Raw genomic sequence first — 14619 nt, 5'->3', positions numbered from 1 at the left:
GTTGACCCATCCAGCAGAGGAGTGCTTTCTGCTAGTCTCTCAGGTGGTAAATCTTGAGCCTCTAGTCCCTAAAGTTCGTCTTAAGAATCTAATACCAGAGGTTTCATATAAAAAATGGCATAAAATAGGGAGTGTAGCTATCTTCTAACTTTATGGAAGCTGTTCTTATTTAAATATCTCCATAACATAAGTAGAAAACATGTTGTTTCTGGATACTTTTTATAGTTTTGAATCTTCTGCACTTGTTTTTCTAATCTCCCCTTAATTCATTTTGTGATAAATTTACACCCACTTGTTAATGTCTACCCGACCAATGGAAACTCATTATTTACCTCATAACTGTAATCCCGAGTAACATCATAGTGAACCTACATTGTACCTTATCCATTGCTTTTACGTTCTTCCTATAATGGGGGTGACCAAAACTGCAGCCTAACATCTTGCACAAGTTCAACATTACCTCCTTACATTTGAAATCTATGCTTTTAGCTCTAATGCGCTGCTATCTTTAACGACTTGTGTATCTGTAGACCAATGTCCCTGGGCTCCTCTACTCCTTTTCAAATCCTTTCCCTATTCTTCCAAAATATTACTTCACACTTTTCTGCATTGAACTGTATCTGACATCCATCTGCCCATCATGCTAGTCTGCCTTGTCCTCCTACAGTCTTTCATGATCTTTGTCACAATTCGCCAATGTGGTGTCATCAGTAAATTTTAATATTGTTCCCTCAATTCTTAAGTCCCGATCATTCATGTTCATAAGAGCGACACCAGCACGTATTCTTGTGGTACACCATTCACCCCATCTGTGCAGTCCAAGAAACTTTGATTTACCCTTACCCTTTGTTTTCTGCCTTCCAACCATGTCCCTTTCCACATTCCCATACTCCTTGATCCTGTGCTATAAATCTTTGCTATAAATCTCGTGTGGTACCTTATTAAATGATTCTTCAACAGATCCATGCAAACATATTCTCAAAGGCCAAGTCTGTAAAAATTATTAAAAACTCCAGTCCTTCTTGCTGTGTGTAACTTTATTCCTTTTCCTTTGCAGAAGGAAGAACACGCACTATAAAGAAGCGGAACTTCCTGTGGAAGATCTCTTTCTACTAGGTAAGCACATTTACACCCTATGTTCTCTAATTACAAGAAAAAACAGCTTACCACAGCCTCAATAGTACTGTGCACTATTCTAATCGTAACTCTAATGCAGTCTTGGCACCAGGCACTGCCGGAAATGATTTTGCTAACTACAGTAACAAATAAAGTCTCACTTGTATATACTTGCAGGTTACAGAGTTGCTATAATAAAGCAGTGAATGTGATAGAGGACTTTGCTGCATGCTGCAAGTCACAGTGGACTTCTAAAAGGTCAACAGAAAATACATGGCCAGAGTGCCATGTGTGTTGCAATGCAGTATGATAGTTCCAAGTTTCTACTGCTGAAGATTTGCAAAGCATTTGCTTAGCTCACTAATAGGATCAAGTAGCAGAACATCGAAGTGCTGAGTGGACTTTATCCAAAGCATCTGAAATATTCTTGATCTATCCTCTGTTGTACTACCTTATTTTTTAAAAAAAATTTAAAATTTAAAAAAAAATTCAGGCAGTAATTTAAAAAAAATCTAGGACAGTTCTAGGGGTAAGTATTTACTATCTTTAGAACTGACTCAGAATTGCTGTCCTCTTCGATCGCTGCAGCAATCAGACTTTTTGAAAACAGCAATAGCCTGCCAACCTGTGATCCATTATATAACTCAGTCTCACATGGCTTATATATTCTTAAAAAAACGTCCTGTATCCAGTATAGCTATTAACAAATATATTGGTTTTCATACTGCATATATTGAAGCTTCAATTACTCGATAGCTTCTCCTGTAGTGAGTCATCCGTAACTCATTTTCTACTCTCAGAATCCATTCGCTACCATGAAAGAGGTTTGTGATGCGTTCCTGTTATGAAGAAGGGTCAGAAAAGATTAACGTTGGCACTGCAAGCTTTAATTGAAGAAAGTGAATGGGGGGGGGGGAAAGTCTCGAATCTTTAATCCACCCACACATGTACTAATTTAAAATACTCACGACAAAGAAGCTGCGTGTTTCCCTCCACCAAATGGAGTGATTTGAACCCGAAATTGATTTTGAGGGAGGGAAACACATTTGGCTCAGACTGGGCTTCGTGATCCTGATGACGTCGTTTTATCGGGTCATTCTATAGATGCATTTATTGAAATGAAAATGAAACAAACAGTCCATGAAGGAACTGCAGGAATCCACATTGGAGATCTGCCTATTTCATGTTTACTTGTGATCCGTTAGACATTAAATCCCTTTGTTCACCTATGTTGTCTCCAATGTTTGTGTACAAAATGGTCCATTGTTTCATAGAAGAAGTGTGAATGAACAGTTTGTCTTTAGAACACTGTTTACAAGGACTGAATAAGGCAACTTCTGTTTTTTATTAAATGGAATTCAGAATTTTTTTTACCAGTATTCAGCAATTCTCTCCAGTTTACATTGAAAACCGATGGCCTTGCTGATTTTTTTTCCACCTCTGGGACCTGAGTTCAAATATGATTTCGGACAAAAAGAATAGTCTGCTGTCTTTACTGGGAGACTCAACGTGTTAGAATGCTTTCCCTTTACATCAAGAGCTTGGCTTTGAGTGCCACCTAAGACTAGTCCGTTGGGGGAGTGGATATGCTGCGTGAAGATCCTCTCATTTATGTTGCTAATGCAATGTTGGCAGCAGGAGTACAGTACTCACACAATTAGGGATGCTGTATAAATGCAGGTGTTATTTTTATATGTACAGTACATATATTTAGCAATGCATTTTCAATGTTCCCACTGTGTAACTCTAATGCAAAGTAGAAATACTCATGCTTGTTTTACTTTCTCTTAACGCATAGTTCTGTTAAGAAGATGGTCTTAAAACACAGGGAAATACCCAAGTCCTTGTGATTGTATCAGAGGTCAGGTCAACTGAATTTCCATTCTACATTAGAATATTGAAATATGGTTACTGCAAAATATAGGAGCACCCTGGCAGGTGCACACAATGTTCGTTTTCAGTATGGGACATTTGGGGTCAGACATACTGGCACGACCTGAGGCTTCAGCTGTAGGGAATGAGGAGACTGGCTAATGATCTCCAATAATAGATGTCCCTGAAATGAACCTGGTGAGATCTTTATTCAGAGTCTCTCACACCAGAAAATTTATCTAAAAAAGCTTCCATTTAGGATACAGGCTTCAAAGCTGTGTTTCTGTAGTTCACACGTAAGAATTCTTCTGAATGGATAGCATATATGGCTGAGGACTGTCTCTGAAACAAGATGCTCTATGGTTCAGAATAGGTTTGAGGCAACTTTCTGTATCTTGTGACTTTAATCAGACGTTGGGGGTCTGGTACAGTTATGATACATACTGTGGGGTAAAGCTCCTGCAGCATAACGTATATACAGGCCAAAACATGATGCTTAACATGTATTTGTGTTAGCGCATACAGACCGAGGAAGTACCACCAGTCTGAGCAGCGATTTCTCTGTCATCATGGAGGAGTCTCCCACTACTACAGGGACTTTCAACTATGAGGCGGTGGAACTGACAGCAGGCCCAACAACGCAAGTGGCTTGGTAAGTAAGGCTTTTTTATATCTGTGTATTTGTGTATATATAAAATATATATTTAGTGTTTTACTCTTCCTTCTCTTCCTCTTTTTGGTCTCGCTAAGCACATGTGTTCTTCCTATAAACAGTTGGAGGTATGTGAGAGCAGGTCAGTATTGGGTGGAGAGATATGAAGTTTTCCTTCCCTCTCTGCTGGGAAACATCTGGTGTTGATGATTTGCACTGATGACGAAGATGTCTAGCTTGGGATTTATGACTCGCTTTGTGAGAAGTCGTGAACATAAACACACACCATGCAATAGCACCATGCTGCTCTGATGAATGACTATTTTATTGATTTATTTTTAATCGTTCTCTTCAAATTTCTGTTCTTAATCCTCCCCTCCTGAAGAAGTGATTTAATATTAGGATTGAGGTTCTACAGGCATAAATACCTGCCAGTAGTTCACTCAATAGGTTATTTTTTTATATCTGAACCAGAAGAAGACAGTATTGACAGACTATTCAGTTATGGGGGATCAAGAGTAGGGAAATTGCCTAATATATCTTTTTTTCCCTCCATCGCCCAACTGTAGCAGCCCTCCCCTCTTCTAATTCAGTACTGAACATGAACTGAATCTGGAGCCATCGCAGTCTACATAACTCAGTATCACAAAATGTTCACTGTGCACATCAATGATTTGGATATAGGGCTAGAGGGAATGGGTCATGTCCATTCCATCTCGACACAAAAATGACATCTGCTATGATCAAGATGTAGGGCTAGAGTGAGTGGTGCCCAAATTTGCAGCCAAATTAAAACAGGAAGTCAGATAAATAATTCTCAGGACTGAAAAAAGTTGCAAGGGGATATTGATAAGATGCTGGAATGGGCAGAAAAGTGGCAGATGGAATTTAAAGTCAGTAATACATTTCTGCTTCTGATGATGAATTGACAGAAATAAACATGAAACATCAGGTTTTTTGCCTCTTTGATATGAAAAGTCAACTAACACCTTTCACCTGTCAGGTTGACTTGGATACACACAGTCACTTGAATGAATACTGGCACACGGTTACAACTTAGGTTGGAACTGAGCCAGGTATATATAATCACTTTTGTGATCAAATTAAAGCCATTTTATTGATGCCACATTTATTTTCAGGGAAAGTTGACCCTTATATTTTTATATATTTAAATTTAGATCATTTAAATGAGCGTAACAGCACTTACTTGTGATAGAATACACCAAAAAAGCTAACTGCCTTGTCACCGAACAAGACAGTGTACATTAATAATGAATTTACCAATTGATAGCACAGGTTTACTGGCAGCAAAGATTGGCCAGGAAAACAGTAAATGAGCAATGGCAAACCTTCAAGGCGGAGATATTTTGGGTACAAACCAAGCGTATTCCCATAAGGAGGAAAGATAGGGCACCCAAAGCTAGATCTCTCTGGATAACAAAGGAAATAGAGGCTAAAATAAAACAGAAAAAGGAAGTTTATGACATTTGTCAGGTATAGAATACAGTAGAAAACCAGGCAGAATACAGAGAGCGCAGGGAGAAATTGAAAAAGGATATAAGAAGGGCAAAGAGAGAATATGAGATAAGATTAGCAGGTAACATAAAAGGGAGCCCAAAAAATCTTTTATAAACACATAAAAAGTAAAAGGATAGTTGAAGGAATGGTGGGGCCAATTAAGGACAAAGAAGGAAATCATCTTGTGAAGGCAGAGGGCATGTCTGAGGTACTGAATGGGTACTTTGCATCTGTCTTCACAAAAGAAGAGGATGAAGTTAATGTCACTGTAGAGGAGGGGGGGTGTAGAGATATTGGATAGTATAAAAATAGATAGAAAGGAGGTGCTAAATAGGTTGGCACATTCAAAGTTAACAAGTCACCTGATCGAGATGGGATGCATCCTAGGTTGCCGAGGGAAACAAGGGTGGAGATAGGAGAAGCTCTGACCACAATCTTTCAGTCCTCCTTTGATATGGGAGTCGTGCCTGAGGATTGGAGGATTACAAATGTTACACCCCTATTGACAAAAGGGGAGAGGGTTAAAGCTGGTAACTACAGGCCAGTTAGTCTAACATCAGTGATGAGAAAACTACTAGAGACCATTGTCAGGGCCAAAATTAATTCTCACTTGGAGAAGCATGGGTTAATAAGGGATAGTCAGCACGGATTTGTTAAAGGCAAATCGTGCCTGACTAACCTGATTGAGTTCTTTGAAGTATCAGAGAGGGTTGATGAAGTTAGTGCAGTAGATGGACTTTCAAAAGGCATTTGATAAAGTACCACATAAGACTTATTCGGAAAATAGAAGCACGCAGGATTAAAGGGACATTGGTAACTTGGGTAGATAATTGGCTACGGGATAAGAGGCTGAAAGTAGTGGTGAAGGATGTTTTTCTGACTGGAGAGAAGTATGCAGTGGGGTCCCCCAGGGATCGGTATTGGGACCATTGCTTTTCTTATATGGCCTGGACTTGGGTATAGGGAATACAATATTGAAGTTTGCGGATGATACAAAACTTGGCAACATAAAAAGTATTGAGGAGAATAGTAGCATATTTCAGGAGGACATAGACAGACTGGTGAAATGGGCAAACACATGGCAGATGCAATTTAATGCAGATAAATGTGAAATGATGTACTTTGGAAGGAACAACATGAAGAGGCAGTATAATCTAAATGGTACCATTTTGAAGGGGTTGCAAAAGAGGGACCTGGGGGTGCATATTCACAAATCTTTGAAGGTGGCAGGGCAAGTTGATAAGGCGGTTAAGAAAGCGTATGGGATTTGTAAATAGGGACATTAAATACAAAAACAAGGAAGTCATGCTAAACCTTTACAAATCACTAGTTAGGTCTCAGCTGGAGTATTGTGTACAATTCTGGGCACCACACTTTAGGAAGGATGTCAAGGCCTTGGAGAGGGTACAGATGAACTTTATCAGGATGATACCAGGGATGAGGGACTTCAGTTATGTGGAGAGATTGGAGAAGCTGGGATTGTTCTCATTAGAGTAGAGAAGGTTATGGGGGGACCTAATAGAGGTATTCAAAATAATGAGGAGTTTTGATAGAGAAAGTAGGGAGGAATTGTTTCCCCTGGCAAGAGACCTGCATTGCCCTGAGTTTTCAGACAGGCTGTTCTCCTGTAATAATCAGCTTTGAAATTTGTTTTGGGGTTACTCTATTTGACTAGTGGGGAAGTTCATGATGCAGTAGACGCAAAGTCTGCTTCACTTTATTGAGGCAGTGTTGATTTTTTAAAAATGTATCTCTAAGAAATGTATTTTTTTGCAGAAGATGTGAAGTATGCTACCACATTTTCATGCACCTCTGAAAACGTTTGCCAAACATTTTTCAATAAATAGAGTGGCTACAAGAGCAGGTCAGAGGCTGGGTATTCTGTGGCGAGTGACTCACCTCCTGACTCCCCAAAGCCTTTCCACCATCTACAAGGCACAAGTCAGAAGTGTGATGCAATACTCTCCACTTGTCTGGACGAGTGCAGCTCCAACAACACTCGAGAAGCTCGACGCTATCCAGGATAAAGCAGCCCGCTTGATTAGTACCACATCCACCACCCTAAACATTCACTCCCTTCAGCATCGACACACCGTGGCTGCAGTGTGTACCATCTACAGGATGCACTGCAGCAATTCGCCAAGGCTTCTTCGACGGCACCTCCCAAACCCGTGACCTCTACCACCTAGAAGGACAAGAGCAGCAGGCACATGGGAACAACACCACCTGCACGTTCCCCTCCAAGTCACACACCATCCCAACTTAGAAATATATTGCCGTTCCTTCATCGTCGCTGGGTCAAAATCCTGGAACTCTCTACCTAACAGCACTGTGGGAGAACCTTCACCACACGGACTGCAGCGGTTCAAGGAGGCGGCTCACCACCACCTTCTCAAGGGCAATTAGGGATGGGCAATAAATGCTGGCCTTGCCAGCGACGCCCACATCCCATGAACAAATAATTTTTTTTAAAAGACAATGCTCTTTGAAAGAATTCATAGTGTTGAAAGTACTGATTTATTACCATAATGACGAGGACTGAAGTTGTTGTACAGGGCAAAGATCGCTGTAGACCAAGTGAACATTGTAGACTGAAGTTGCCTCCACTTTTGATGGCAATTGAAGGCTTTTAAAATGGTGAGAGAGCACTTGTATTCTTTTTCCCGTGACTAAATAGAATACATTTTGCTTCTTTTTGGTTCCAAAACATTGCTTTCAGGAAGTTTTTGCCTTGACATTTAAGTGACTGCTTTAAAATTACATTCTATTAAGCAAAACCTTGTACTGAATTGTCTGCAGAACTGCAATTGCCTCATGTTACAGCAGTTCATATTTTCTTCAGTAAAATATTCTAAGCTTCATTGAAATTTTTTTGAAAATTGAGTATTTTGCTCAAATTCATGATATTCAGCAATATGTTGCTGTAATGTTTTAATTTTTTTGTCCAGTTTTATTTAGTAAAGGTGCGTAAAACGGTTGGTCCTTCTTTCCCAAGAAGGACATTGTAACTTGTGCAGTGGACTTTTCCTACATATTTGATGCTGTACACATGGGTGCCATTGTTTATGTCAGGACCTGGCATTTTTAAATTGTCTTTACTGTCAAATACTAGTGATAAATCCAATAGCCATCGTATAATGAATTGTTTTTGAATGTATAAAAACATTATACCTCCAACTAGGACCTGTGCGTAGATGTAGACAATCTCTGCTAATGAATATTGGCAGGATTGCCACTATCCTGATCACCACTTTTAACTTTTTGGTGTCTCACAAATATGTGAGCAACACGTACTTCCTATATAGTGTTGAAATAGCTATAGATGAAGCTGAAAGAGACTTGGAAGTTCTAGTAGACTTAACAACTAAACCGAACCTCCAGGGTGGTAATCTCTGGATTACTCCCAGTGCCACGCGCGGGACCAGATAGGGACAGAAAGATTAGGATTGTCACCACCTGGCTGGAAAGTTGGTGTAAAAGGGAGGGTTTCAGATTCCTGGGACACTGGGACCACTTTTGGGGCCAGGAATGGCTGTATAGAAGGGTTGGCCATCACCTAAACCAGAGAGGCACCCATGTCCTTGCATAAAGGGCGAATAGAGCAATGTGGAAAGATTTAAACTAGTATTCGTTGAGGGTCGGTGGAGGGGGGGGGGGGAAGGAGGGGAAAATCCACACTATAAATCAAAAAGCATGAGAAAAGGACCAGCAGGACATATGGGGGCAGTGTGGGGACAGTTACCCAGGTAAAAGTTCTGTATACAAATGCACGTAGCATAAGAAATAAAACAAGTGAGTTAGAAGCATAAATTCAGCATAACATTTTGATGTAGTAGCCATTACAGAGACCCAGCTACAACTTGAGCATGATTTGGAGCTAAATATTCCAGGCTTTGGATTTTTAGAAAGGACAAGGAAATTGGGAAAGATGAGGAGGTAGCAATACTGATATAAGATGCAATTACTGCAGTAGAAAGAAGGGATTTCAGTAAAGGTGATTGGACAGTGGAAACCTATGGGTAGAATTAAGGAACAGCAAAAGATGCAAGACTCTGGTAGGAGTTGTCTACAGACCTCCTGATAGTAATGTGGGGGGGGGGGGGAGAATGTATAAATATGGAGATCAGGGAATCATGTAGCAAAAACATTGTGGTTATAATGGGAAATTTTAATTTTCACATAGACTGGGAGAAGCAGTACAGCTCAAGTAGTAAAGGGAATTAATTTCTAGAATATATTTGGGACAGCTTTCAAGAACAATATGTTTTAGAACCGACAAGGGAACAGGCCAAACTGGATTTAGTGATGAGTAATGAACCAGAATTAGTTAACAATCTGACTATAAGGGAGCATCTTGCAAATAGTGATCATAATATGATTGGATTTTATATTGGGTTTGAGAGGGAGCAGGTCATTCAGCCCCTCGAGCCTGCTCCGCCATTGAATTAGACAAATCAAAATATTTTCTTAATGGTGAGAGACTAGGCATTGTGGAGGAGCAAACATGTACACAGATCACTAAAAGCTAGTGCATAGGTACAAAAAGTAGTCAAAAAGGCTAATAGGATGTTGGCCTTTATCTCCAGGGGGTTGGAATTCAAAAGTCAGGAAGTGATGCTCAAGTTGTATAGAGACTTGGTCAGACCCCATCTGGCGTATTGCTTTCGGTTTTGGGCACCGAACCTCAGGGAAGATGTATTGGCCTTGGAGGGGATACAGCACAAATTCACCAGAATGATACCAGGGCTTAAAGGGTTAAATTATGAGGACAGGTTGCATAAACGTGGTTTGTGTTCCCTTGAGTTTAGAAGGTTGAGAGGTGTTTAAAATGATAAAGGGATTTGATTGGGAAAATACTGAGAAACTATTTCCTCTGGTGGGGGAATCCAGAACAAGGGGTCATCATCTTAAAATTAGAGCTAGGCCATTTAACAGTGAAATCAGGAAGTAATTTTCTGCTCAAAGGGAATAGGAAATCTGGAATTTGCTTCCCAAGAAGGCTGTAGATGCTGGGTCAGTTGAAATTTTCAAGACTGAGATTGATAGATTTTTGTTGAGTAAGGGATATCAAGGGATCTGGAACAAAGGTGGGTAAATGTAGTTGAGCCACGATTTAAGTGATTGAACAGGTGCGAGGGTCTGAATGGCCTACTCCTGTTCCTAAGTTCCTAAACGTGCCCAACCAGTGTAAAGCAGCATTCAACAAAGCCAATAGAATAGAATGTTGAACCACATAGCCAGAACAGTTGCATCTAAGTCAAAGGAAGTAGTGATCAAAGTGCACAGTCCTCTGGTCAGACTATACCTTAAGTACTGCATCCATTTCTCAAGACATAAGGGAGACACTCAAGTGCTGGAGACAGTGCAGGGAAGAGTCATGAGGCTGATCCTTAGTGTTAGAGGTCTGAGTTCTAAGGAATGACTAGAGAAACTTGGGCTTTTCTGGCTACAAGGGAGGTATCTTAGAGGCAATCTTACAGCAATGTACAAGATGGTTAGGACATGGATAAGGTAACTCCGGAATATTACTTTAATTAAATTGCAAGAGTAGGACAAGGGGACACAGGTTCAAAAGGTAAATTTGGAACGTTGATGAGGAAATTCATCGCACAATGAGTAGAGGCAGACAACACCCATTCAAAGACCTTGGAGCGGAAAGAAAGATTGGCGATGGAGCAGTAGTACGTGATAACACGGTGAGATTTTTTTTAGGATCGGGATGATATCGGCACTATTGAAAGCGAGGGGAGAGTGCCTGATGAGAGGGAACCATTTACAATGTCGACCAGCATGAGGATCAGGAATGGAAGTTGGGTGGTCAGGAGTTTAGTATAGAAATGGGGTCGAGGGAGTAAGAGGTAGGTCTCATAGATGAGATCAGCTTAAGGAGGGGGTGATAAGGTAGAAACGAGAGAGATGAGGATTCAAGGCTACAGTGGGAGGGAGATAGAAACATAGAAAATAGGAGCAAAAGTAGGCCATTCGGCCCTTCGGGCCTGCTTCGCCATTCAAAACGATCATGGCCGATCGTCTAACTCAGTACCCTGTTCCTGCTTTTTCCCCATATCCTTTGATCCCTTTAGCATTAAGAAATATATCTATCTCCTTCTTGAATACATCTAATGACTTGGCCTCCACTGCCTTCTGTGGTAGAGAATTCCACAGGTTCACCACCCTCTGAGTGAAGAAATTTCTCCTCATCTTGGTTGTAAATGGCATACCCCGTATCCTAAGACTGTGACCTCTGGTTCTGGGCTCCCCAGCCGTCGGGAACATCCTCCCTGCATCTGGTCTGTCTAGTCCTGTTAGAATTTTATGTTTCAATGAGATCACCTCTCATTCTTCTAAACTCTAGTGAAAATAGGCCTAGTCGACCCAATCTCTCCTCATACGTCAGTCCTGCCATCCCAGGAATCAGTCTGGTAAACCTTTGATGCACTCCCTCCATGGCAAGGACATCCTTCCTCAGATAAGGAGACCAAAACTGCACACAATACTCCAGATGTGGTCTCACCAAGGCTCTGTACAACTGCAGTAAGACATCCCTGTTCCTGTACTCAAATCCTCTTGCAATGAACGCCAACATACCATTCGCCTTCCTAACTGCTTGCTGCACCTGAATGCTCGCTTTCAGCGACTGGTGTACAAGGACACCCAGGTCTCGTTGCACCTCCCCTTTTCCCAATCAGATAATCTGTCTTTGCTTTTACAACCAAAGTGGATAACCTCACATTTATCCACATTATACTGCATCTGCCATGTTCTTGCCCACTCACCCAACATGTCTAAATCACATTGGAGCCTCTTTACATCCTCCTCACAGCTCACATTCCACCCCAGCTTTGTGTCGTCTGCAAACTTGGAAATGTTACATTCAGTTCCCTCATCCAAATCATTGATATATATTGTGAATAGCTGGGGCCCAAGCACTGATCCCTGCGGTACCCCACTAGTCACTGCCTGCCACCCAGAAAAAGACCCGTTTATTCCTACTCTCTGTTTCCTGTCTGTCAACCAATTCTCAATCCATGCCAGTATATTTCCCCCCAATCCCATGTGCTTTAATTTTGCACACTAACCTCTTGTGTGGGACCTTATCAAAATTGGTTTAGGAGACATGGAAAAGGGGGGAAAGAGCAGAGGCATCTGAACAGATGGTCTTGAGATTGGTGACAAAGAAATTTTATGAGCTCCTCACGCTTATTAGACTGGAGGATGAAGGGGAGAGGGTTTAAGAGAAGCAACTGGTAGTAGAGAAAAGGAGTCTGGGGTTATCTTTGCCCTTTGGGATAATCCTAGAGTAGTAGACAGTTTGGCAGAGAAGAGCAATGGATGGGTAAGCCAGTTGTATGCCAGGTATGCTCAAGTTTGCGTGTCTCAGATTTGAGAGCGTGAGGATGGGGGCTGTACTGCAGAAACAACCAGAATGGGAGACGGTGAATGTTTTGCTGGAGACGAAGGTATTGAAGGTAGAGGTGAAGGAGTTGAGAAAATCAGTGGTGTTGTGGCAAATGGAGGGCCAAAGTTGGGGGCAACTTTAATTGGGCTCGCATTGCATGAAAAAGATGAGAAAACGTATCCATGGCTCATAAGGGGTTAATTCAGTTTCCTGACGCTCTCAGGTTCGTACCCTTTCGTAGTCTTTTCCTGCAGTTGTACCATTAGGATTCACTGTGTAAACAAAAAAACAATTTCAAAATAGCAAGGAAATATTTTAATTGACTTTTTTTAAAAGGCTGGTGATATGAGACTAGCTTTCAATATTCCTTTTTTTTAAAAATTCACAGCAGAACAAAAAGCAAAAATGTGCATATCAAATCTATCATGTTTAACTGTAACTGCAGCACAATGTCTACATACTCACTATACATTTAACTCTGCAAGTCCCAGATCCATGATGTTGCCACTACTAGGATCATGTCTTGCAGCTGAAAACATATTTCATGATCATCTTCTATCTTTTTGTTTACATTTATATACAGTTAGTCACAGTGCTGTCATTAGACCATCCATTTTTCTTTAGACAGCATCAGTGTTGGGGTGGATAAATCAATTACAATTTTAACGTAGTCATGTCTCTCTCTCCTTTCTAGCTATCCTGATTTTACTCATTTACTGATGTCTTTTTCCTCAACTCTCATTTTTCTTTGTATGTTCATTTCTTTTCCCCCCATTTTATTCTATTTTTTTTCAGATACTTTTTCAGTCATATTTTCTTGCTTTTATTTCCCCTTTGGTCTTTGATGCCCCAGTGCTGGAAAGTTTGCTTCTTTCAAAAATGATGTTATTTTCAGTATTAAGATATGATTACCTCACATGTCTGCACAAATGAATGGATTCTCCTTCTGGAAAGTAGCATTCAGAAAGCTTTCACCGCCTCCTGAGTAAGAACCTTCACTGCCAAGTAGCTTCCCACAATAGGGAGAGTTCGATTGTCTGGGCCGCCTATAGTTTCACAGTCACCCACATCCAAGTGGGTCGAAGCATATGGGATGTGCCACGAACACCTAACAAGGCTAGTGGTTGAGACAGGCATGTTGGGAGTCACCTGTATAACTGCCTGACCCATTTCCAAACTTTATTAGAGATAGCCTCACTAGACCGTTTTTAAACACCGCAAAGAGAAGCTTTTATCTCTTTGAAGGAAGTGTCAGCGGAGCAGGTCTTGTAGGATTTTGGGTTGATGGTTGCATCCACTGTAGTGGTGCCATTAGCAAGACTCTTTATGAAGCCCTGCTGCTTGAACTTCTTGTAGTATGGACTCCCAACTTCAATAACTTTTTAGACGGTGGTAAATGAAGTCAAATGATCTGCATCTGTTTGCAGCCAAGTGCTCAAGGAAGGAAAAAATTAATTTTATATAGCACTTCTTGTGGAGGCTGAGGTAATAAATGAATTCTTCGCATTGGTCTTCACTAGAGAAGAGGATGCTGCCGATGTAGCAATAAAGGAGGAGGTAGTAGCGATATTGGAGAGGTCTAAAAATAGTTAGAGAAGGAACTTAAAAGGTTGGCAGTACTCAAAGTAGAAAAGTCATCCGGTTCAGATGGGATGCATCCTAGGTTACTAAGGGAAGTAAGGGAAGAAATTGTTACGGCTCTGGCCACAATCTTCCAATCCTCCTTAGATATGGGAGTAGCGCCACTGGACTGGAGGATTGAAAATGTTATACACCCCTGTACAAAAGGGGGAGAGGGATAAACCCAGCAATTACAGGCCAGTCAGCCTAACATCGGTGGTGGGGAAATGTTCAGAGATAATAATCCAGGACAAAATTGGCACTTGGAAAATAAATGAAAGTCAGCATGGGTATGTTGAAGGAAAATGGTGTTTGACTAACTTGATTGAGTTCGTTGTTGAAGTAACAGAGCGGGTTGATGAGGGTAGTGCGGTTGATGTTGTGTATATGATCTTTCAAAAGGCATTTGATAAAGTACCACACAATAGACTTGTTAGCAAAA

The 14619-nt window shown here is 41.0% G+C and overlaps 1 protein-coding gene across 3 annotated transcripts in view; it reads left to right on the top strand.

Annotated features, from left to right (window-relative positions):
• Nucleotides 1-14619, top strand: part of mtmr14 (myotubularin related protein 14) — a 74297-nt gene that overhangs the window by 47822 nt on the left and 11856 nt on the right. For 2 of the 3 annotated variants that reach the window (XM_067998523.1, XM_067998521.1), the window contains exons 15-16: nt 1058-1116; nt 3505-3640. In XM_067998523.1, the coding sequence (XP_067854624.1) occupies nt 1058-1116; nt 3505-3640 (195 nt within the window). The remainder of the gene's footprint in view (nt 1-1057; nt 1117-3504; nt 3641-14619) is intronic. The other variant, XM_067998522.1, reaches the window with a different exon arrangement.

The sequence above is a fragment of the Heptranchias perlo genome, chromosome 17 (assembly GCF_035084215.1).
Source record: "Heptranchias perlo isolate sHepPer1 chromosome 17, sHepPer1.hap1, whole genome shotgun sequence".
In the NCBI taxonomy this organism is placed as follows: domain Eukaryota; kingdom Metazoa; phylum Chordata; class Chondrichthyes; order Hexanchiformes; family Hexanchidae; genus Heptranchias; species Heptranchias perlo.
Note: the sequence above shows the minus strand (reverse complement) of the source record. Positions and strands in the feature narration are given on the sequence as shown.